At 33.0% G+C, this 25,643-nt stretch overlaps 2 protein-coding genes across 5 annotated transcripts in view; both read right to left on the bottom strand.

Moving 5' to 3' along the window:
• Positions 1 to 25,643, bottom strand: part of Camta (Calmodulin-binding transcription activator) — a 1,863,487-nt gene that overhangs the window by 839,154 nt on the left and 998,690 nt on the right. The window lies entirely within an intron of this gene.
• LOC140440743 (uncharacterized) lies at positions 1,886 to 3,588 on the bottom strand. Its single transcript, XM_072531117.1, has one exon. It carries the CDS (start codon positions 3,547 to 3,549, stop codon positions 2,326 to 2,328), a length of 1,224 nt encoding a protein of 407 aa, XP_072387218.1. The 5' UTR covers positions 3,550 to 3,588; the 3' UTR covers positions 1,886 to 2,325.

Raw genomic sequence — 25,643 nt, 5'->3', positions numbered from 1 at the left:
AAAAAATAAAAGTTACATAACAGTATCTTATATAATTATACCGTATAATACCTTCCAATAAATCGTCATCTATTTCCTCTTCATCAGTAAGCTCATCGACATCTGGTGGTATTATACCAGCATCAATTTCGGTCTCATTTTGAATTTCTTCAATAACAGCTTCCAATTCTTGAATAGTAAGAGGTCTATTCCGATCATAATTATCTTTCCACTTATTTTTGCCAGAACTCATTATATATGTTTTATCCGCAACAATACAGAGAAACACAATTATTGCTGTATATGCTTATACTTAAACGCTCTAGACAAGACTGAACTAGTCAAATACGGTTACACTTGATTTGTCACGTAGCGTAGGCGGTATTACCTAGAGACAGCACATTCCGCCGTTGATGCGAAAACGCAACAATAAGTTTGAATGCATGTAACTTTTTCTTGATAAAATTATTTAATTTTTTTGTATGGTTATTGCTAAATCTGTAGTTTATGCTTTATAAAAATCATATAAACCATTATATTATAAGCAAAGTGAAAATTCTACAAGAAGATTATATAGTCATGACGAATCATGTAAAAAACTGCTGAAGAAATTAATTTATAATAGATAAACAATTAATTATATTTGTTCTATAAAATATATTTCAATATCATCAAGCCTTTAGGAATTAAAACATATAAAGAATTTTCTAAAAACAAAATATTTAGTTGTATAAAAAAAATTCCTTTTAAAATGTTGCGTTTTCGCATCAACGGCGCTTAATGGGTTAAGCTGGTTAAAATATAAAAATTACTTGACAGGTATAATAAAAAATATAAATAATTAAGAAACTTAAACAGAAATGTTCAATAGAACCTAATTAAGACTAAAATAAAATAAACTGCTTAATATTTTACGTACGCTTATATTTTTGTTTTAATTTAAAATAACTGTTAAGAATCTTTATTTGGAATTAATTTTATTACCTGTAGGTTTACGAGCATCTTCTAAATAAGAAAGTTTCTGGAAAGGCATAGGAATGAAATTCCATCATCCATTAATTTGAAGCCTCACGTTACCAGACTCGCAGTCAGAATTAACTATGACACATCACAATTTGCATATTGTATTAACATAATCATAATAATTCCCTATTCCCCGATGAACATTAGCACATTAAACCCAGGATCGGCCCAAAGCGCCCTCTACTACTCCATGCCAACAACTAAGCTTGGTTAATATACACGTTATAAGGTATTGTGCGCCCTAATGAACGTAAATGGGCGGTAATTTACTTTAAACAATTACACTTGAGGGCTCCTCGTGCCTCGAAATGGGTTATGTGGGATTATTTATTTTTTTCGGAAATGCTTAGCGCCGCGAATGCAACCACGTTACGGTTCAGAGTTTTGGATTTCGTGCAGATATCGGTCTCGCCTGGCCTCGACTCGAATGTGGATGTGGAGAGTCTTAAGTATAAGGGATATATTATTCTTAGATGTTTATTTTATGTTGATATCATTTTAAAAACATGTTAGCACTGATGATTTTCTATTAACAAGAATATTTATTTATTTACATCAACAGTCCTTTGAGGGTATTAGGCCATTTACATATTTAAAAATTAGGTATTATTTAAAATTAAGTAATTTGTATGGAAATCTACTTTTTTAAAAAGTTTATTTTTATAATTGAAGACCTTGGGACCAGAAAGGGACATGCCACAAAAGATTATTTTGGAGAAAACGTCATTTTAAACTTATTTTCAAATCCTGAAATCCAAATTTTACATTGTTCTCGGAAGTAAGGTCCACAATCGTTTGGAAATATGTTATTAAATACACAATAAAAGTAACAAAAATTTTTATTGAACGGTTTTTGAGTTTTTGAACATTTTTTGAAAAAATATGAGGCTTATCCCCTTTTGAACAAAAAAATATATTCTAAAAAATGAACATAAAATGCAACAATGAAATAATATATTCAGTTGTCAATATTTTCAATATCCGAAAAGTCGTCGAAATGTTCAATATATTCCACTGATTCATTATCAGTACCTGGTAGAATCTGTTGGCAGGCACCAATTTCTTCATAAAATTTTAGGAAAGCTGGTGGAATAAACTGTAACAGCTGGGAAATATTTTCAATTTTTTTTTCTATTTAGTGGAATAGGTTCACTGTATTTTGATTTCAAATCCCTGGAAAGTAAAATTGACTTCCTCGTACCTTTCTTTCCAATATTAACTGCCTTATAGTCTTCATTTATAAGATGTTTTATATACATTATGTTAGGTTGTTCAGATGAAAACTTGAGGCTTGATATTTTGGAAAAGTTAACTTTTTCCTTGTCATCTGTATGGCTTTTTTTTCGTAATTTCGCTTTGGAGTTCTTTAAAAGAAAAAAAGTCGGATTGTTTCAATACAATTACCTCAAAGCAGTTTTTTCTTTTACATTTTCTCACTGCTTCGTACCAATCGTCTGGAGTATACACTTGTTTTAATCGATGACGCTTATACTTTTCAATTACTGCGAAGTCACGGTCACATGGTAATCTCGTATGCCCTACTACCAAGTATTTGTGCTCAATAGAAGTGAAAATGCCTTCTATAGTAAGTTGTTGCCATAAACAAATTAGAGACCAATTTTTGTTTTGGCCGCTGCAGTTATCTGTATACACTATAAGTTTATTAGCAGTGGGTCTATTAGTTCGAAAATGGTTATATAAAATGCTGGCAATTTCATCGCTACCTCGCTTGGCAATGTTTTCTGGCCACATGTACATGAAAGCCTTTCCACTAATACAGTCATGGATGCCGAGGTTATAAACCCATGCCTTTCTCAAATAGAACGCTGCTCCCACTGTTAAATTTGGCACTGGCATTGCCTGTTGTAGGTCAAAGCTGATAACCATTGCATTTCCCGTGGCTTTAGCCTCTTCTGTGTCCTTTTTCATTAGATCCTGCATGGCCTGGGCACGTCTTTGATGTAACTCCAAATCAATTTTCAGTGTCTTTGCAATTTCTATGTCAGCTTCATTACTAATTTTCACATTCATTGAATCACATACTTTACAAGTATCGCTCTTAGGTAAATTAAAGCCTATATTAAATTCTGAGCAGAATATGCGCCTATATTTGTCTTGGGTTACTGCCACAAAATTATTTTGGCGGCACCACTCAAGATAATAATCATGATATAAACTGGAAATTGAAATATCGGAATCTAGGTAGACTTTTGTTGGGTTTTTTTGTCTGCTGTAATGGCTTGTGTATTTTGGTATCAAATTAATATGCTGTCTAACATACTCACAGTGTTCTTCTGGTATTTTCTTGTTGTTGTTGTCATGCTTACCTCTTTCATCTGACTTTGGAGTAGACGCACCTTCTTTATTTTGGTGAACCAGTCTTTCAATACGTTTTTTTGAAATGCCGTGTATGGCAAGAAACTCTTTCTTACAAATTTCAATATCATCTCCATTTACTTTGACTCTATATTTAACTGATACATTTCTGGACGAATGAATTCCTTTTGTTTTCTTTGGGTAACTTCTCTTCTTTGGAATTACTGTCATAGTTGAGAAGAGGTAAATATTTTGCTTGTCATAATTACCCAGGTTTCAAAAGGCATTAAATATATCATTTTCCTTACCTGCCAAAAGCTATCTACACTGTTTTGTGCAACCGCAAGGCGCACCTATTTTTTTTGGTTCTATTTTCTTCCCTTTTGTATTTATATATTCGATTTCTTTTATTCTTGCGCTTAATTTTTTTATGCCGTTGGGTATTCTTGTGTCTCCATCTAGAAGGCGCCTTCTTTTCTGGAGTTGGCAAGACACCTCGAGAAGTCTGTGGGGTAAAAACCTCTTCATTCTCCTACAATAATATAGGTATTTTACTAAAAAGGGATAAGCCACAAAAAACCTTTAGAACAGGATAAGCCACAAAAAACCTTTAGAAAAATCCTAATGTTTTTAGGTTCGAAAAATGTAACATAAGGGGACAAGCCACATATTTAATAAACTTACCATTTTTAAGTTGATATTTTCCGAATCGCTGCTATTTCCGGACACTGTATAGTCTTTGTCATCTTCGCTTTCATTTAAAAATGGATCTTGGTCACTGTGATCAGAATCAAATTCAGAAAAGTCTATTTTCCGTTTACATGCACGGGAATGTTCCGCCGCCATGTTGATTGCTACTGTGGCTTGTCTCGTTATGTTGAAAAATAAAGTAATGGTGACACAACGGGACTTAACTACAGCGGCGCCATCTATAAGAAAAAAGCTGAAATTTTCTCTTCGGGACATTAATACGGTCTTAAAGTGGGCGATTTCTACTTTAACTCAATTTTGATGAAATTGTGGCTTGCCCCCTTCTGGTCCCAAGGTCTTCAATTAGTAGAACATCTATTACAATACGAATAAGAATTAAGACTAAACTTAAAATCTAATTTTTACTATCTGTATGCCTCTGTTCTATGATGGGATCCAAAGTTCAGATAGTGATAAAACTAATTGATTTCCAGGTTCGGATTCCTTAATTATTCCCCCCCTTAAGATGCAAGCTATGGACTCTTTGGAAGGACGTGGCTTCAGGAACAAAGCTTGGATTCTTTTTCGCTTATACATACACAGGCTAAAAATGGATAAAATAATTAAACACACTAACAAAAATGAAGTCCAGGAGATATAATGATGAATTCATATTGGATTTTCTTGTAATTCCTCCAGAGTGTGACCTTCGGGAATAGAAAGTTTCTTAATTTTAGATTGTATTCGGCTTCAATTGGTACTTCTTTTGGGTAGGGAATTGTAAATTCTTGTATCTGCAAGCAATTGACAGGCATGACGTAGACCGCGCATTGTTTTGAAGTAGGACATCGTTGTGTTTGTGGATTTTTTGTACTTATTGAAGTTTGTTCCAAAGATATATAAGAATAGTCTTGGAATTGTGTTTTTGCAAATGTGCAATTTTGCAAATTTCATTTGAATAATATCCAGATGGTGCTAGGAGCAGGTGCTCCTAGCACCATCTTTATTTCTCTTCCTCTTTATTATTAGTTAACTAATAATTCTTGTACCGGAATGTAAGTAGTATTTCGTTTGTTACTAATTTATTACAATTCAATATAATTATCTTTTACCAATTTGTTGTACCGTGTGACCTGAAGATGCTTTGTGAAGTGTAGAAAGGACCCTTAAGCTAGCGGGGACACATGAGCGGAATCCAATTTAACCTACGTAATATTTTTTCACCCATTTTTCACTAATTTATTACCACCCTAATAATTTTTCACCACCAAACCAACCTTAAGGGGAGCGATTCTGCTGGCTTAAGATTCAAGCTAGCAGAATTCAAAAAAGAAACTTTTTGTTGATGGCATATTTTTTCACCCATTTTTCACTAATTTATTACCACCTTAATAATTTTTCACCACCAAACCACCCTTAATGGGAGCGATTCTGCTGGCTTAAGGTTCAAGCTAGCAGAATAATAAAATAAAAAATCTTTTTGTTAATGGCATATTTTTTCACCAATTTTTCACTAATTTATTACCACCATAATAATTTTTCACCACCAAACCAAACCTTAAGGGGAGCGATTCTGCTGGCTTAAGGTTCAAGCTAGCAGAATTCAAAAAAAAAAAACTTTTTGTTGATAGTATATTTTTTCACCAATTTTTCACTAATTTATTACCACCCTAATAATTTTTCACCACCAAACCCCCCTTAATGGGAGCGATTCTGCTGGCTTAAGGTTCAAGCTAGCAGAATTCAAAAAAAAAAATTTTTGTTGATAGCATATTTTTTCACCAATTTTTCACTAATTTATTACCACCCTAATATTTTTTCACCACCAAACCCCCCTTAATGGGAGCGATTCTGCTGGCTTAAGGTTCAAGCTAGCAGAATTAAAAAAAAAAACTTTTTGTTGATGACATATTTTTTCACCCATTTTTCACTAATTTATTACCACCCTAATAATTTTTCACCACCAAACCACCCTTAATGGGAGCGGTTCTTCTGGCTTAAGGTTCAAGATGGCAGAATTCAAAAAAAAAAACTTTTTGTTGATGGCATATTTTTTCACCCAATTTTTACTAATTTATTACCACCCTAATATTGTTTCACTATTAAACAACCCTTAAGGGGAGCCATTCTGCTGGCTTGCGGTTCAAGCTAGCAGAATTAAAAACATATTTATAATATACCACAGTGTTTTGCTAGGTTTTTACGAATTTATTACCATCCTAGTAATTTTTCACCCCTCAACTACTCCTTGTGAAAAGTCAATAATTGTGTAAGATTAAAATTTAAGGAGAATTTTTTTTTAAATTTACTGTCCACTACTTATAACTAAAATAAAAAAGTGTTTTGTTAAGTTTATACTAAACATTGACCATCCTGATAATTTTGCTCCCATAAACCTATTCGATAACTTTCCTACTAGCTGAATATTTGAACCAGCAAAATAAGAAAAAAACGTATTTTTGAAATACCTCAGTATTCTGCTAAGTTTTTACTAATTTATTACCACTCTAGTAATTTTTTACACCTACCAAAGAATATAGACGCTAAGCGTCTATATTCTTTGCCTAAACTACCCCTTGTGATAAGTCAATAATTCTGTTAGGTTAAAATTTAACGTGAAAAAAATCTTTTTTTACAATTTCACTATCCTCTACTTATAACTGACATAAAAAAGTATTTTTACCCTGATAAGTTTCCATCTCTAAACCAATCTTATTTGGAAACGTTCCTTTTAGCTTAATATTCGAGCCAGCGTAATTAAAAAAAATTATTTATGATATACCACAGTGTTTTGCTAAGTTACACTAACACTAACCCTTAGTGGAAGTCAATAGTTCTGCTATGTTTAAATTAAAGATGAAAAAGTTTTGTTTTATAATTTTACTAAATACTATTTATAAATAAAATAAGAAACTCTCTGGTTAGTTTTTACTAAATGTTAACCAACTTCACCAATTCTACCATCTACACATTTACGCTGGTTGAATGCAAAGCAAATCTTTTGATTGCTTATGAGATACTACAGTATTATGCTAGGTTTGTACTAATACATTACCATCCTAGTAATTTTTCACCCATTTTATGAAATATGAGATACTACAGTATTATGCTAGGTTTGTACTAATACATTACCATCCTAGTAATTTTTCACCCTTCAACTACCCTATATGAAGAGTCAATAATTCTACTACGTTAAAATTTAAGGTGATAAAGAATCTATTTTTATAATTTTACTGTATTCTACTTGTAACTGAAAATATAAATTGATTGCCTGGTTTTTACTAAATTTGATCCACCCTTATAATTTTTGACCCCTAAGCCTCAGTTAATGGGAAACATTCAACAAGATACACATTGACGCTAGGTGAATAAAAAATCTTTTTGAAAACACAGAGTGCTCTGCTAGAATTTTACTATATTTTTACCAGCCTAGTCATGTTTTTCTCAACTACCCTAATTGAAAAACATTTTCAAATGTTATTCTATACTAACTAATATTTATTTTTTCAATGTTTAAATATTAAAAATATGAAAACACTTTATTCCAAAAACAATAAATTTTACCTGTTTTAAAAAATTGACTCTGATTCGAGTCGTATTACATGGCTAAGCGAAATCGAATCGTTAGTCCCTTTTATGAATATAAAATAACTGAAATCAAGTTGAGTTTTAGTAAATACAATGGAATTTTTATATTTCACAGAATAAATTACCAGGTAAGAAATATTCAAATTGAAATAATTTTATTACGTCTATTACATTATTTAACTGATTGTAAAGGAGGGTCGGGACCGTGCGCACCTATTGTTAAAAGATTTGTATTCATTAGGTAGATGAAAGTTTGAAAAATAATTTAGGTATTTAATATTTTAATATTATTTAAATAAGAAGAGTATCAACGATTGGTCAAAACATAATTTTAAGATTAGGTGTATAACATAAAGAATTTATATTGGAAAACATTTTAGGGTATAAATATTTTAAGTAGGGATATTCAAATGAGACCGAAATTACCTGTTGGTTAGAACAGCTGATATAGATTATTTGCGTAGTAAAATAAATTTATATTAGCAGTATTTTAAAAATTTAAAGATATTTATATTTTAATTCTTTGTCGATTGTTCATTCATTGTCAGTTGAATATAGGTAGAAATTAAAGGTTATTACAAAAAAATATTAACTTATTTATTTTGTTTATGGAAATGTTTGAAAGAATCGCCCAAGGAGAGATCTGGTTTCTCGGCACAATCCACACATTCATAAATTGGGTTTTTTCTTATTTTTAGGATAGGACAACATACTCTGCATCTTTTCGTTTTCGTTTCGCGTTTGTCCGATTTATTAGCAATTATTTATAGGTAAATGTTCGCGTGCGATATTCCGTCTTTCTTTGCTTTTTTATAAATTAATTTACGAATTAATTCTAACCTTGATATCGTCTTTTATGTCTTTTGTTTAGTATATTGTTTAAAACTAAGTCTAACTTTCGACGGTACCATCGATTCATCTAGCGATAATTCTTTTACTGGATAACGCAGAGCAGTCATTTTATTATTAAAAAGTCTATAACTGTTCTTATTCTATAAAACCGATCTTCAGGAATAACATTCGGACCCATTGGATTATGGATGAAGATTAAGCACCTTAAAATTATAAGAAAAAGATCTCTTCCGATGTTCTGCAAAAAAGATTTTAAGTTGAATAGTGGATCTGTTTTCCAATAACCCTCCAATCTTGAAATCCGTATGTGTCAGTGTGGAAGATAATTACTACTCCCATAAATACTAGAAATTCAAATAAGGAAAGTAGTTTACATCTTTAAATGCTAGAATTTACACAAACACCAACTTCACCAACTTTTTTATATGCTAAACATTGCAATATTGTTGTTTTGTACATTGCCTATTTTTTAACAAAACTCTACAACTTAAAAAGGGATCATTCCCGTGAGTTGGCTGTATATTATATAGTTAAAAAACTCGAACATTGAAGTAAAACACTGTTGTGATTGGTATATTTAATTAAATTTAAAAATCCCAAGGGATTAAGTTCAAAACGTTTTCGGATTTATCAGTCCATCTTCAGTGAAATTTGTAGTACTTTTAGTAAGTAATAGGTAAGTAGTAATTTTTAATTAAATATACCAATTATTACAACCGAAGTGTTTTTCACACACACACTCGCACTCACACACCGTGTAAATGTATTGAAGTATTTTTGAAAAAACAAATTTATTTAATTTTTGTTAAAGGGATAGTAAGGGGTGAAAAATTACTAAAGTTGTAATAAATTCGTAAAAACCTAGCAGAAGACTGTGGTATAGCATGAATATTTTTTTTTTAATTCTGCTAGCTTGAACCGTAAGCCAGCAGAATCGCTCCCCTTAAGGGTGGTTTGATGGTGAAAAAATATTAAAGTGGTAATAAATTAGTGAAAAATGGGTGAAAAAATATGCCATTAACAAAAAGTTTTTTTTTTTTAATTCTGCTAGCTTAAACCTTAAGCCAGCAGAATCGCTCCCATTAAGGGTGGTTTGGTGGTGAAAAATTATTAGGGTGGTAATAAATTAGTGAAAAATTAGTGAAAAAATATGCCATCAACAAAAACTTTTTTTTCTGAATTCTGCTAGCTTGAACCTTAAGCCAGCAGAATCGTTCCCATTAAGGGTGGTTTGGTGGTGAAAAATTATTAGGGTGGTAATAAATTAGTGAAAAATTAGTGAAAAAATATGCCATCAACAAAAACTTTTTTTTCTGAATTCTGCTAGCTTGAACCTTAAGCCAGCAGAATCGTTCCCATTAAGGGTGGTTTGGTGGTGAAAAAATATTAGGGTGGTAATAAATTAGTGAAAAATGGGTGAAAAATATGGCATCAACAAAAAGTTTTTTTTTTTGAATTCTGCTAGCTTAAACCTTAATCCAGCAGAATCGCTCCCATTAAGGGTGGTTTGGTGGTGAAAAATTATTAGGGTGGTAATAAATTAGTGAAAAATTGGTGAAAAAATATGCCATCAACAAAAAGTTTTTTTTTTAATTCTGCTAGCTTGAACCTTAAGCCAGCAGAATCGCTCCCCTTAAGGTTGGTTTGGTGGTGAAAAATTATTAGGGTGGTAATAAATTAGTGAAAAATTGGTGAAAACATATTACGTAGGTTAAATTGGATTCCGCTCATATGTCCCCGCTAGCTTAAGGGACCTAGTGTAGAAAGCGAAACCGGTCGTTTTGGTAGTAAAATTAAATTGATTGTGAGTAAGTCTTATTTTATTTCTTTTACGTATTTGCAATTTTCTGTGCGCTAGTATGTACAAGTTGTACGTGTTTCATAAGAATATTAAATTCTTATGAATTTAATATAACAAACTAAGACGTAAGATATACAAGACACAGGCCACAAGCAGGATGATTTAGTGCATTTGGACCTCACGGATATCACGACACAAATAAAAGGGGTCAATCTTCAGAATTTCTTCTGAAACACAGCCTATATGTCATGAACACTCAGTTTAAAAGATTCCAAAGATAGTGGCAATCACCAAATGGCTTAAAGAATAAAATTGACTTTATATTTACCAAAAAAATATACGCTGTTCAAAACGGCATTTACAGCGATGGTTAGAGCAAAGATTGTCTTGAACGTAAAAAAGAACGGAAACAAGAAATATGGTAACACGGACTAAAAATGTCACATTCACTGTGAGTACTAACACAAGGGCATCATCATTACCATCATCATCAAGCTTTATGCGTCCACTGCTGGACATAGGTCTCGCTCAGTTATTTCCATCTGTCTCTGTCTTGTGCACCTTCAATTCAGTTACTGTTAACATGCATCAGGTCATCAGTCCATCTGGTTGATGGGCATCCTCTGCTCCGTAGTGCTTCTTGTCTTGGTCTCAGCTCGATAATACGTTGGCATGCTAGAGGCATACCAGAAAGAAATAGAGAATAACCTACAGAAAGACGTGCAAAATGAAAACAATATTGACCAGATAAACGAAATGTTGGCGGGCAACCCGTAAAAAAGGCACAGAAGAAGTGCAAAGCCAAGCAAATAAGAAAAAATGAAAAACTCACCAAGAAAATCTAATGCAAAAAAGAAGGGACATGTAAGATAAGCGCACAACGAACATTTCAGAGCTAAGAAATTTAAACAAAACCATTTCAAAGGACAATAGAAAAGACATAAAAAACAAAAGCCTATAAAAGTTCTAAAACGACACTTGAAGACAGGAATGAGGAATATTTATGTAGTATATTATATATGCCATACATGAACAAGCAACAGATCCAGAAAACAGGAATCCCGAAAATAAGAGGTCAGAGGTAGAAAACCCAACAATACAAAATCAAGGATTAGAGGAACTTCAGATATAACTAAACAGGAAATCAGAATAGGCTACAGAATATGCTACAGATGAACGAAGAATGGACCCCAACAGAAATGTATCAACACCTAAAGGAAAAAATAAACAAAGCGGCAAACGAAGTGCTGGGTATTGAACAACATAAGAATACATATTTGGAGAAATTCAGCGACGACTTAGAAGAGATGATTAAAAGACAAAAAAGTGCATTTCATAAATGGCTAAACAACAGAACCCCAGGAACACGGGGAGAATATGTTACTCTCAGACAACAAGTTAAACAAAGAATAAAGCTCGAGAAAAATGAATACTGGAAGAGAATGTGCAGAGACATTGACAATACGATAGGGTATAACAGATCAACGGAAGCATGGAAAAAAATAAAAAACATCAGAAGTAATAAACGAAGTAAAAATACCATACAGATAATTACATCAAAAGAGTGGAAAAAGCATTACACAAAATTATTGTAGGAGAATAGGCCGGAGTATATCTCATACGACCCTGTGACAATAATAACTGAGGAAGCAGAAATCACAGAGGAAGATATAAATAAAGCACTAAAGAAATCCAAAAACAGTAAAACACCAGGACCAGGAAACATAAAAATGGAACTGCTGAAATATGGAGGCGCAAGGATAGTATCCTTTATACGAATGTTGTTCAATAAAATCGAAGCAGGAGAGAAGATTCCCGATGAGTGGAATTTCTCATAGATGTCCTCCATTTTCAAAAAAGGTGACAAAAGGTCACCAAATAACTACAGAGGGATCAGTGTAATGACTTCAATAGCAAGAATCTTTTCATTAGTTATAAAAGAAAAACTAGAACAACACATGGACCATTATAGCGAAGAACAAACCGGATTCCGAAAAGCCAGATAATGTTTAGATAATATATTCATTATGAGACAGGTGATTGAAAAGAACAAAGAAAAAAACATTGAAACACATATGACCTTTATCGACTTAGAGAAAGCATACGATAGCGTGCCCAGGAAACAACTATGGGAAGCAATGAGAAGAATGCGCATTAGAGAGAAATGGGTGAATATAACACAAAGACTGTATAAAGAAACACAAGTGCAAATAAAGTTAGGTAATAAAATAACAAAAACAATCACCGCAACAAAAGGCCTCAAACAGGGATGTGGTCTCTCACCTACACTTTTTAACATATATATATATATATATATATATATATATATATATATATATATATATATATATATATATATATATATATATATATATATAGATCAGGCTTTGAAAAGATGGTATAGAAAATGCGGAACAATGGGCATACCAGTACAAGAGAATATATTACATTCACTACTTTTCGCAGATGATCAAGTCATTTTTGCACAAGACAGGGAGGATATGAAATATATGATAAGGAAATTAAAGGAAGAATATGAACTTTGGGGACTCAAGATAAATATGTGCAAGACCGAATACTTATGTATTGGACCCGAGGTTGCAGATTTGAACTTAAGTTTAGAAGAAGAGACTATTAAGAGTTGTAAGGCTTTTATGTATTTAGGGTCAATGATTAGCCGAGATGGTACTTATATGAAAGATATAGAAATGAAAATAGCACGGGGAAAACAAGCCACAAGAGCACTTCATGGATTGATATGAAACAACACTCTAACCAAAGAAAACAAAAAGAGGATCTTTCAAAGCATAGTGATGAATATTACCCTATATGGAGCGGAAGTATGGCCAATGACAACAACAATACGAAATAAAATAAGAACAGTTGAACTGGACTTTATGAGAAGATGTCTACAAATCACAAGAGCGGATAGAATAAGAACGGAGGAAATATGGAACAGAATGGAAGTAAAATGCTCAATTACAAAAAAGTTGGAAAACAGAGCCCTGCAGTGGTACGGGCATGTACAAAGAATGCCACAGCATAAATGGCCGAAAAGAATATTAAACTGGGACCCGCCGGGAAGAAGACGGAGAGGAAGACCTGCTACAAGATGGAAAACATACGTCGGAAATGCTATGATAGATAGAGACCTCAGAGAAGGTGACTAGGAGAATAGAGTGCTGTGGAGGACGAAAACGGCGAACTTATAATGGGAAAAGCCGAAGAAGAAGAAGAAGAGAAATTAAATCAGCGTTTAATGGTATGAAGAACGACAAAACACCTGAAGAAGAGAAAAGTTATTAGGCAAGAAGACATTCTCTCTCCTAAACTATTCACAGCTTTATTAAAGAGTGCTATGAGCAACAATAATTGGAAAAATATTGGAGTCAACATAAATGGGGAGTTTCTGAACAACTTGAGGTTTGTAGACGAAGTAGTCTTTAATGCAGACCAGGTATATAATGTCCGCCAACTTCCTTAAGACCTTCAGACCTCTTGTACTTGAATTGGACTTAGAATTACCTTTTCCGACCTTTTACTGGCCAAAAACATTTTAAATAATGGAACGCAAATTAAACAAGTGTGTGCCTATAAGTATCTGGGTCATGAGAGTAAATTAGGAAGAGACAATCAAACAACAGAGTTAAATAGGTAAATAGGACTAACATGAGCAGCTTACGGAAAACTAAAGGAAGTTTTTAGATCAGATATCCCCATGTGCTTGAAAAGAAAGGTCTTTGATAAATGTGTATTCCCAGTTCTAACGTATGGAGCATAAATATTGACTCTTATCAGAAAAGTAATCAATCAAATATAAGTGGCACAGAGTGCAATGGAGAGATCAATGTTAAATATATCCCGCAGAGACAGAGTTTTAAATCAAATAGTTAGGAGAAAAATAGGTGTTACAGAAGCCATTAAAAGAATTACGATGCTGAAATGTAACTGATCAGGACATGGTGCCAGAGTCAGAGATGAAAGACAGACCAAGAAAATTTTAGAATAAGATGTAGACACGGTTGAGAATCCCTCTCAATGACGAGACTACACTGTACACCTTATGTTTCGCTGATGACCAAATACTGATTGCTCAGGATCATGACGACTTGAGTTACATGACTCGGAAGCTAATAGAAGAACAAATGGGGTCTTGAAGTCAACATTAAGCAAACTGAAACCATGTGTATTGGAGGGACAAAGCAGTCCATTATATTAGACGATGGGGTAAAAATTAGACACTGTGATGAATACAAGTACGTACAATACAAGTATGAAGATAACTCAAGATGGAACACTCGATGGTGCTATAAAAGACAGAAACATACAGGGTAGAAAAGCCATATCCATGATGAACGGCATTCTGTGGGACCAAACAATATCTTGTAACGATGCTCTGATCGTTTAACAGTTCGAACCGTGGGAGTGTCAATATTTGCGCATCCACTTCTACAACGTGACGGAGAAGTGGGATTCAGAACGGCTATTTAAGGCGTGTGAATAGCGGAATTAGACAGTCTTGTAGCTAGCGCTCTAGGGTCCCTGACTCGCCGGTGTAGTGAACCTGCGAGCCATCCCGGACAGAGAGATTTCCGTATTGAGGATCATACTCTGTCCTTAACCAAGCAGAACCCATTGGTACTGTGTATTGAACATTACCGTGGATCTGCACAGAGCCAAGCCGGACAGAGAGATTTCCGTATTGAGGATCGTACTCTGTCCTTAGCCAAGCGGAACCCATCGGTATTGTGTATTGAACATTAACGTGGGTCTGCTATTTCATTTCTTTATTAGTAAGAATTAGTTTCTTTTCTTTTATAGACGTTCGCCGGGGAATTCATTCATCGCGGGACCCAGACGGGAACGTAGAATTCATTTTATTATTGTTTTATAAATATACAACGTAGAATTCCTTTTTTTATTTTTTATTTATTGTATATATACTAAATAGATTTATTTTTATTTCAAACCTGTGTTTTACTGAGTCTGTCGCCCCGAAAGAGCTACCCATCACAATCTAAAGCGAACAAACAACTCATATACAACACCATACTTAAAAGTGTAATCACATATGGCAGTGAAGTTTGGCCAATGAAACAAAGAACAGAGAAACTGTTACTAGCAACAGAAATGGACTTCTGGAGAAGAGCAGCAGGCAAATCAAGAAGAGATCGGATACCAAATGAGAGAATACGAGAAATGATGGGAGTCAAGCATACAATAGTTGATGACATAAAAACAAAACAGTTAATATGGTACGGCCATGTACAGAGAATGCCAGATGACAGGATTCCGAAACAGATTTTGACGTGGACACCACAAGGAAGAAGAAAAAGAGGAAGGCCGAGAAGAAGCTGGAGAGAGGGAATTGCAAAAGAACTAGAGGAAAGAGAAATCCCTCCAGGCCTATGGTTAAATAGAGAAGAATGGCGGTTAGGAGTCGGAAGGCATCGGAGAACGCTGTGAACCGATAGTAGTAGTATGTAGACACGGTGCTTATCGTAATCGAGGGCGTTCTCCAACAAGCTAATCGGACGACATCAAGTGCATCCAGCACAACTGGATTTAGGGTGCTCAAGATCGGATACAATGGAATTATTTACGGATGGTCTACGTTCAGCAGTGGACTCAAAATAGCTAATGATGAAGAATAGATGGCATTTATCTTATTGATTATTTTAAAGTCTCTTTTAAAATAAATTATTTATTTTTACGCCTATTCACATTTTCCTTTTTATAGTATATTAATTAATTTCTATTTTAAATACAGTTACTTAAAAACTATTGTTGAAGGTTTTCCTTGTTATCATAATATTACCACAACACCGAAAAATAACCATAAGATATTTGAAATTTCTCCCAACTAATTTGCGAAACAATTATTTTCTTTTATCACTGAAACAAATTAGGCTGTCTGACTATTTTGCCTCTCATAAAACCTTCTAACTACTTCTTTCAGAACTAAATGATACAATAAATTCTCCGACGTTCTTCTAATTTATTTTCTCAAATAAACTTTATATCCTCACACAATGGTCCGGACCAGAGAAGTAAATATTTCGGCAGAACAATATAATCCCTACCAGATAATGAGTCATAAATCGTTTGGAAAATGAATGAAAAGCGGAAAAACAAAAAGGAACGCAGCACGGAGAAAAAGTCGGTGGAACGGCAGTAGCCAAAACTTTTTACTCCGAGAATTAGATGAAAAGTTCTGTATCGATTGAATGCCTTCACGGCGATTAATGTTAAGTATGTAAACTCGGAGAGCGAGTTTGGATTTTAACGAGACTTTTTCCTGAAATTGGTAGTACATAGATCATAGTACGATATTGAAACGAGTGATTTAAACTAGTCACAAATTCGCTTTAGTATTATTGTATTAGTTATTAAAATAGTAACAGTTATTTATTGTATTGAATGTTTATTTATAAGACAGTTTATCTATTCTTAAACATTGACAAATTAACATTTAAATGATTAATCAAAATATTAGTTAAAAATATGTTAATTATGACGTTTTGCTGCCTCATTCATAATAAAAATTCAGACATATATTTAATATTTTATATACACTCATGGACAAAAATATCGAATATTTTGGAATTTTCTAATTTTTGTTTTTTTAAAATAAATTCTGGTCAATACAGTCGTTTATGGTGAAACAGAGTTTATTTTAATAATATTTAATGAACAATTTTAAGTTTTTATGCGGAGAAAATTGCGAAAAAAATAAATGCTTAATATTAGGTAAATAAGGTTATTTTACTCTAAACATAAATGCTAATTTAAATTCCTTATATAAGCCTTTTTAACTGAAAGAAATGCATGATCAGTAATGAGTATTTCCCCCTCTAGCTCTTATTACTGCTTGCATCCTTCTCGGCATGCTTGCAAGTAAATTTTGGACGTATCCTTGGAAAATTGCATTCCATTCATCCTGTGCAGCAAGCCGAAGTTGCTATATCGTATTTGGAACGGGATTTCGTTGTCGTATGCGGCGTTTTAAGTGATCCCACATGTGCTCTATTGAATTTAAATTTAAATCCAAGCTAAACGGTGGCCCATCCAATCTTTCATATCCAATGTAACCAACATATGGCAAAATATGATATTACGGGGTTTTAAATATAAGAGTCACCAGTAATCCGTCCAATTACTTCCACAAGTGCGGTGAGTACCTCTCAACTAATACCTTTCCAAAGAATTATGCCACCGCCTCCAAAACTAATGGTCTGGGCGAGATTGCAGCTGGCAAATCGTTCTCCAACTCTTCTGTAGACGTGGTTTTGACAATCTGGCTTCTATAATAGGATTCTGGTCTCATCAGTGAAAAGAACATTTTTCCAGTTGTAGACATTCCACTAAATATGTATTCTTGCATATTCTAAATGACGAACTTTATGATTTTGAAGAAGACGTGGAACTTTGGCTTTAAGTCTGGTCTGGGCTTTAAGTTTGCTTCTTTTAATCTTCGTCTAACTGTTTCTCAACTCACATTTACTTATCTATTATTTAATAGCTCATTTCTGTAGTGCATCGATGTCAATGAACGATTTCGTGTAGAATTAAAAACCAAAAATCAATTGCGGTTGTGCAGTTTGGACGTCATTGACTAGGCCTTCGTACAAAATTTCCTGTTTCGCGGTACCTTTGTAAAGTATTCAAACCTGTAGATTGACTTCTCCTGAGACGTCGTGCGATATCTTTTTGTGCATATCCTTCCTCGTACAAAATTACAATCTGTGCTACTTGGCCTTCATCGCAGTATCGAATTGATGGCATTAAACTTAAATTAAATCAAAACAATATTTAATTAAACTTAACAAATTAAATTAAAAATAACCGAATAAGTATGATTTTTTCCTTCCTAGAAGGTTTTTTTATGATAAAATGTACCTACGAATAACACTAAAAGCTGAATAAACTTTAAAATAAACGTCAAAATATTTCAAACCAGTTGAGTACATCAGCCTACTTTATGAGTATAATCAGTTATCTAAAATTACTTTGAAATAATAGTGACTTTAAAAAAAATTTGGAAAATTCCAAAATTTTCGATATTTTTGTCCATGAGTGTATTTATTTATATATTTTACTATATTTTAAAGTAAAGGACTTGTCCGAGAATGATATTGTCAGAATATTTATGTGCGTTCCTGGGACGACTTTGTTGGAGGATAGTTCATTTCAACAGATGTTATCATTTTTTTTTTAATTTTCCTTAGTACAGGTGATTTTGGCTCTATCATATAATGATTTAAACATTCCCTTTTTTGTATTTGTGTTGTGATTTGATTTGCAATTTAGATATATGTTGATATGTGTTGGTTTTCTATACACATGTGTCTCCTATGCACGTTATCCAAGTTATTATATTCCTTTTTGCCAAGAGACTATTAAATATAGTTATTTATCGCCTTGATCAAGAAGGATTGTCATTTTACAGGTTCAAACTGCTCATTCTGATTATATTAAAATTGTAGTCTGTTGGTTTATAAGTTATTATATTTTGTGTTTTGGTAACGTTATAAATATTGTTGAGTTATTTAGTGATCGTGTTATTTTTGAAAATTTTTATAGTGTTAGTAAACTTTTAGTGTTCAAAAACAAAGTATTTATTTAACAAAAATTAAAATGGCTTGTGGTAGTTACTTGGGTAAAGGTAATAGAAATCAATACATATTTTAATTTATTGATGTTTTGAAAAATTTTATTTCCTTTTCTGGATCCCAAAAAAATATACAGGATACAGTTTAATAACTTTTACGATACTTTCGATGACGTTGATTTTATTACAATACATAATTATTTTCTTCTAGGCTATTTTGACCTTCTCTTGATCAATTACGTTAAGTTATTGTAGGCATTGAAGATAAATAGAGCAAGAAAAATGTCAAGCACTGATACAGCAAACAAACTCATTGAGATTGATAACTGTCAGTCCACCTAAAAAAGACCAGTAGGTAAAGAAACATTTTGACGTTAAAACGAACAAAATGATCATAAATGTATTTCAAAGTACATGCTATTATAGTAGCAGAAGAAACAGGTACTAATATTGTTTGTCCATTATTTTAGAATGCGCGTTTTCACTTTATTTAAGAAGTATTGTTAACTCCTATCTATTGTAGGTATGTGTAGAAGTAGTGTACGAAATGTGATTCAAGAATAAGAAAATAAGGGAACATTATCTACACTAAAATCAATTGAGCATCGTAAAAATATTATAACTCAGTTGATGAATTTAAAAACAGAAGCAATAAAAAGAATAATCTACGAATTCTTTTTTCGAAATGAAATACCCACATTAGATAACGTTCTGAGAGTTATTAATGAAGATCCGGTTTTGCCTAATTTCAAAAGAACTACGTTTTTATATTACTGAAAAAAAATAATTTTCAAGTTTCAACGTCGTCGTAAGCGACATCACTTTTTTTTTCACGAACAGAACACGACAGAAACATCATTTTGATAGACAGGGATAAAATTGTCTTGTGGAGACGATAATTTGTGATCAAAAGTCCTACAAAAATAAAAACGGCAAAATTTATCACTTAGAACAGACTTGGCTAAAGCCTGGTCACAACAAATCCAAGGTATGGGTCGCCAGTTTGGTAACAAATTTTATAAACAAGCGTTTTTAGATGGACTTTCTACAGGTTTTAAAAATCCAGCAGGTAAATCTTCTACCAGCTGTTTCACTTCAAGTAAATTTTAAAATGATTAAATTTTCAGGAAAGGCAAAGAGACTAGTAATTTGTCACAGTGAAGATGGATTTTGTTCCAGAAGCACTGTGAATAAAAACAAGTGGAGACTACTACTACGATTAGAAGAAAACTTCATTATCGTATTGGACGATAAGTGCCTTATTATTCCAAAAAAATGGAAAAAAATTATACTGTTTCTAGAAAGGCTGATATCCAACGGTGGCTGAAATAAAAAATATAGGTTTTGGGGACTCAATGTTAAAAGTGTAACTGTCAGCTATTGTTAATTAAGCAACATAAGGGACAATATGACAAATACTTTATTGATAATATGGCAAAAACTCAAAACAAAATAGTTTTAATGCTGCCATTGTAAGCTCAATTTTATTGAACTCATCTGGGCAGAACTCAAAAATTATGTAGCAGCCAAAAGCAATACTTTTAAATTTGCAGACATGAAAAATATTTTTTATGATGCAATAAATAATATTACTTCAACTACATAAAAAATGTGTGGAAAACGTTGAACAAAAAGTCAAGTTAAAAATGCGTAAGTTGAAAAACATAATAGAGACATGTCGAACCAATGCGAATGAAGAAAGCAGCACATGTAGCTCCTCAGACTCAGAATAATTTAAATGGTATGTTTTTATGTTTTAAAAGACGTATAATGATGCTACTTTATTCAAAATACTTTGTTAGGTATATCTTAGTTATTGAATAGTTTATTTTACCACACGGTTCTTCAATGGAACATTAAATTTTACTCACAATTAAACTACAAGAAATTCTTACATTCTTTGTTTCAATAATTAAATATTTTTAAACATCTTATGATACACCTCGATACGACCCTGTTTGGCTTTTAAGTGTAATTGTTGACAGTTGGAAATATATGTATTATAAATGAACTTTAGAAATCATTATTAAGCTGTTAATAAATCTTATATTAAAGCTCGTATTAAAATAGGTATTTTAAGTACGCAATTTCAATAAGTCCATTGCAGCTTGTACATTTAGTCTTGTTCAAGTTATATGCTACACGCTACACTATGAAGATGACCAAATTTTATTTGCATAGGACAAAAAAGATCTTAAATATATGTGAAGAGAACTAATAGAGGAATATAGAAAATGGGATCTGGAGGTAACCTATGCGTAGAAAGGGAAGGAATGGAGAAACTGAACTTGGAACAGGCAAGCTGCAATGAACATGTTATTTAGAAATAAAACTAACGAGTACAGGATGATAAAGAAAGGATAATAATGGAAAGATAGGTGATAGAAGCCCTCAATTCGGTACTGGGACAAAAATATATAAGAACAAAAAATTAAAAACAAATCTACAACGCAATAATAAAACCCGTATTAACCTACACAGCTACAGTCCGAAAATTAACCAAGAAGTACAACGCTAATTATAATGGATTTCTGGAGGAGGTCAGCAATAAAATCTAGACTAGAGCACATAACAAATGACGACATCAGACAACAAACGGAAAAAGAACGAACAATCGTAGATGACATTGAAAGACAACAGCTAATATGGTACGGGCTCATACAACGAATGGAGAAAAAAATAATCCCGAAAAAAGTGTTAGAATAGACCCCCACAGAAAGACGAAAACGAGGAAGACCAGCAATCACATGGATGAAGGGCACCTCCAAGGCGATGTCGGAAAAAAATTTAAGAGATAAAAAACTCCACAATAACGTATGTCTCATAAAGTTTTTGGAAAATTTTAAATTTAAAAGTATTATTGGTAGGAAGCATTGGATCAAGTTGCCATTGGAAACCAAAGTTAGTAAACAACTTAAACGATATAAACAATGTCAGTTTTGATAAATACGGTTCGTTAAAATGCCGTACAAACATAATATTCGTCAAAGTATTTATCGTTAGTTGGATATGTACCAAAACGCGATATTGTACGAATTTTTAGTGCTCAAAATATTTATGGGTTAACGATTTACCAGACAATTAAAGAGTGCAAAATGGTATCGCATGCCCTAATTTGAACAAAAGTGAAAGACTAAGAGTTTTAACTCCTGCTCGGGAACAGAAATGAATTCAGAGTATGGAGAACCAATTAGGAAAGTCTTTGCGAAATGTTGGCCGAAGATATGTTTCATTATATGAATGTAAGTAAAACAATTTTTAGAAATAATTTAAAACGATATAAAAGGAGAAAAGCTCCTAAGTACACACCAGCCTAGTTAGAAAAAATTCCTAGATGTCGCCGTGCATTCAGACGTATTCATTTTCCTGGTAAAATTCTCATTATTGATGATGAAAAGTATTTTACTTTATCCATATCCAAAATGTAGGATAACGACGGATTTTATATACGCAATGTACAAGATGCACCAGACGAAGTTAGGTTTAAGGGAACAGAAAATTTGTCGATAAAATTTTGGTATTGTATGCCATCTCAGAAGCTGGTGTTTCACAGCCGTCTATTGGGCGTGTTCGCGGTGAAGTTCTCAATGCTTACAATTACGTTGACAGATGTCTTACAAAGCTTGTTCAATTTATAAATAGTTATCACCCCAATGAGGAAGTTATATAAACCAGAGAGAAAACAAAACACTAGAGAGAAAATACTTCAAAAACAACAACAATGCACAAAGAAGATAGTTCGTAGCTCAAAAACACTCATGGACTATCGCCAAACACAAAGTGGGCCCGGTTGCTTTAAAGAGGAAACTCTATATTGTCATATTGTTCTATATTTTATATATTTTTCAGTATTAAAGTATACATTTTAAACTAATTCTGATTTTTTTGTTTCAGGGCCACCTACAAAAAAAACTACAGAAAACACAAAAAACCTGCCTCGGCCACCAAAAAAATTATAAAAATAGTAACAAAAACCGGTGCAAGCCAACAAAAAAATTAACAAAACCCCAAAAACCCGGGCACGTAGGGTCCAACCACTTGAGCCTGGCTCAGAGCGGAGACTTGAGGCCCAAGTAAGCAATTTTAGTTCGCGGATAAGCCACTTTAAGATAACAGGATTATAGTGACAATGCGCTGTCCTGAGTTTTGCATTAGGTTAAGAAACCATGTTGGGGTTCTATTACCCAGGACCTCTAAATGAAGAGCACTTGGCTGATAGTTGTGCCCCTATCGCGCATCAGAGTGCTATAGGGGGGAAAGGGATGGTCTGGAGCATTGGAGCGCGGTGTGGTGACTCCTGTTTTTACTAGAGTTTACACACCTCGCTCCAATGAATTGTTACACCCGAACATAAGTCCTAGGGGTGAACATTTCTCACAGGCTGGGTTTAATCAAATTGCTTGCTTGCTGAGGAAATTATATTTTGGCCCGACCTAGCGTCATGTCATTACGCCAGGAAAACGACAGATTGGTTAACTGCTCAAAATATAAATTTTTTTCCCAAGCGCGACAATCCTCCAAATGTGCCTCAGACGAGGGCTATAATATAGTTTTGGACTGTTTTGAGTCGTATGGTTTATAATAATGGATGGGAAGCTTAAAATGAAGATCAGCTAAGGCAAAGAATTTTGCAAAAGTTTCGTGGGATCGATTTAGAAACAGTGCAAAGAAACATTGCACATGCAAGACCAAATTTACGTGCCATCGAAGATCACAGATCTCTTTCTGTTCTATAAAAATACATTATAAACCTTAAATATGTAGACTGAATTTCCTGTATTTGGTTAATAAAATAAACTTAATTTACAATTAGCAAGTACATATTTATTTTTTTTTGACAACTTTAGGGACATGCCTTAGAAAATAGTGGCGATTAGGAACGGAAAGACATATAACGCTATAAAACCGGTTTAATATATGTATGTACATACATACCGGTATGCACCGGTTTAATGAATATCGACAACGTCTTACAGTTAACTTACAGGTCTTCCAAAAATCATCTTATAAGAAAACTATTCAAGCAAACAGTAGAAAGAAAACTTAAAACACTCTACGGCTTGCTTAAGATATTTACAGTAAACCGAAGTAAATTCCTAACTCTTGTATCCTATTTATTTAGTATTTTATATAATATTTATTGAGTAGATAGTATATTGTAATAAATAATAAACAAAAACGAATTTAGGAGAAAGGAAACAACCCCAATTATTATCTACTTATAAATCAAAATATATTTTGACTAACTTCATGATTCGTCCTTTACATCGACTTAATTCCCTTCAGTTCTCTTGCTCTCTACGTCCTTGGTAGACCACATCAGAGCGAAAAGGCAAGATAAACATTGATTTTGGAATCTGTGGTCGTCTTGAAACACAATAATAAATAAGAGAAAGAAAAATAAGTGTGTTTTCCTTCAATCGTTTGTAGCAGGCGGTAACTCTAACAAATCACCGAAGGAAAGACAGGATTGGCGCTAGACAACGTACTAAAGCTCATTTTATCATTAATTTGTTAAAACTAAAAAGTATTTCAAATTTCAAAAAATGGTGTTTTTAAAGAAGGTTACATCTATCTACAGAGAACAGTTTAAATAAAATGATTATAAATGTAAAGAATGGCATCAGTAAGGAGATAACTTGAGACATTAGTAAATACAATTAAGCATTAGTTAGTAGCCTGATTAGTGGCAGTAGAATTAAATTTATTAAAAACGAGCCTATTTTAGCAGTGAAATAATTGGTAGAGAAAAACCAGGAAAGATGCAAGTTAAGCAGCGACAGCTGATTTAATTTTGGCATTGAATAATAGTATCAAAACAGAGGGTACCTAATAAGCAAGCATAGTACCATGTATCGTATAGAAGCAAGATAGGCAGGCCAGTTGCGATTTGACTTAATGTACATATTTTAATTTAGAAACTGTAATTTGATTTTAATAACATAAAACATAGATTTTCACAACTCAGACTAGGATAGTTCGTCGATATTAGAATCTGAAGTAAGATTATTAAGTCAAATAAAATCTTGAAAAACTAATTATGATTATTATCATCAGCATCAACATTTAGGGCCGATTGTTCAAACGCTAATCAAAACTTGATTGTAATTAAATATTTAATACGATTACAGTCAAGTTTTAATTAGCGTTCGAACAATTGGCCTGTAGCCGTTAGTGTCCCCTATTAAACACAGGCCTTCCCCAAGCTCCTCCATGACTCTCGATTCTAGTCATCATCGAATTCCCAGCAAATAGTTTTACGTCGCCGTTCCAACGCCATCGCGTCGGTGGTCAATCAAGCAAAAAAACAGAGAGATCACCACAGAAAAATGAAGAAGATGAAGACAAAGATACAAATGCAGTTATGATACGAATGCCGAAAAAACTCATGGGGAAAAATGAAGAAACACTGAACAAAATAAAGCAAGTGCAGAAGGAACAAGCCGAAAACAATAAGAAAGTAATGGAAATGAGGCAAGAGAATCAGAACTTAAAAAGAGAAGTAAAGCAACTACAGGAAAAAATCGAGTACATAAACAAATGCAGTAAGAAGAAAAACCTGATAATATCAGGAATAAAAATAGGCAATAAAAACTTAGAAAATTAGAGAAGGAATGGAAAATTTTTTAGCCAGAGAACTGTAAGTAAAAGTGGAGTTAAGAAATGCCACTAAGATTGGGCAGAAACTTTGCGTTATAAAAATAGAAACAACGATATAAAAAAAAAGATATTGAAAAACAAGAACAAGTTAAAAAACCGTATTTACATAAACAATAATCTAAC

This window comes from Diabrotica undecimpunctata, chromosome 5 (assembly GCF_040954645.1).
Source record: "Diabrotica undecimpunctata isolate CICGRU chromosome 5, icDiaUnde3, whole genome shotgun sequence".
Classification (NCBI taxonomy): Eukaryota; Metazoa; Arthropoda; class Insecta; order Coleoptera; family Chrysomelidae; genus Diabrotica; species Diabrotica undecimpunctata.
Note: the sequence above shows the minus strand (reverse complement) of the source record. Positions and strands in the feature narration are given on the sequence as shown.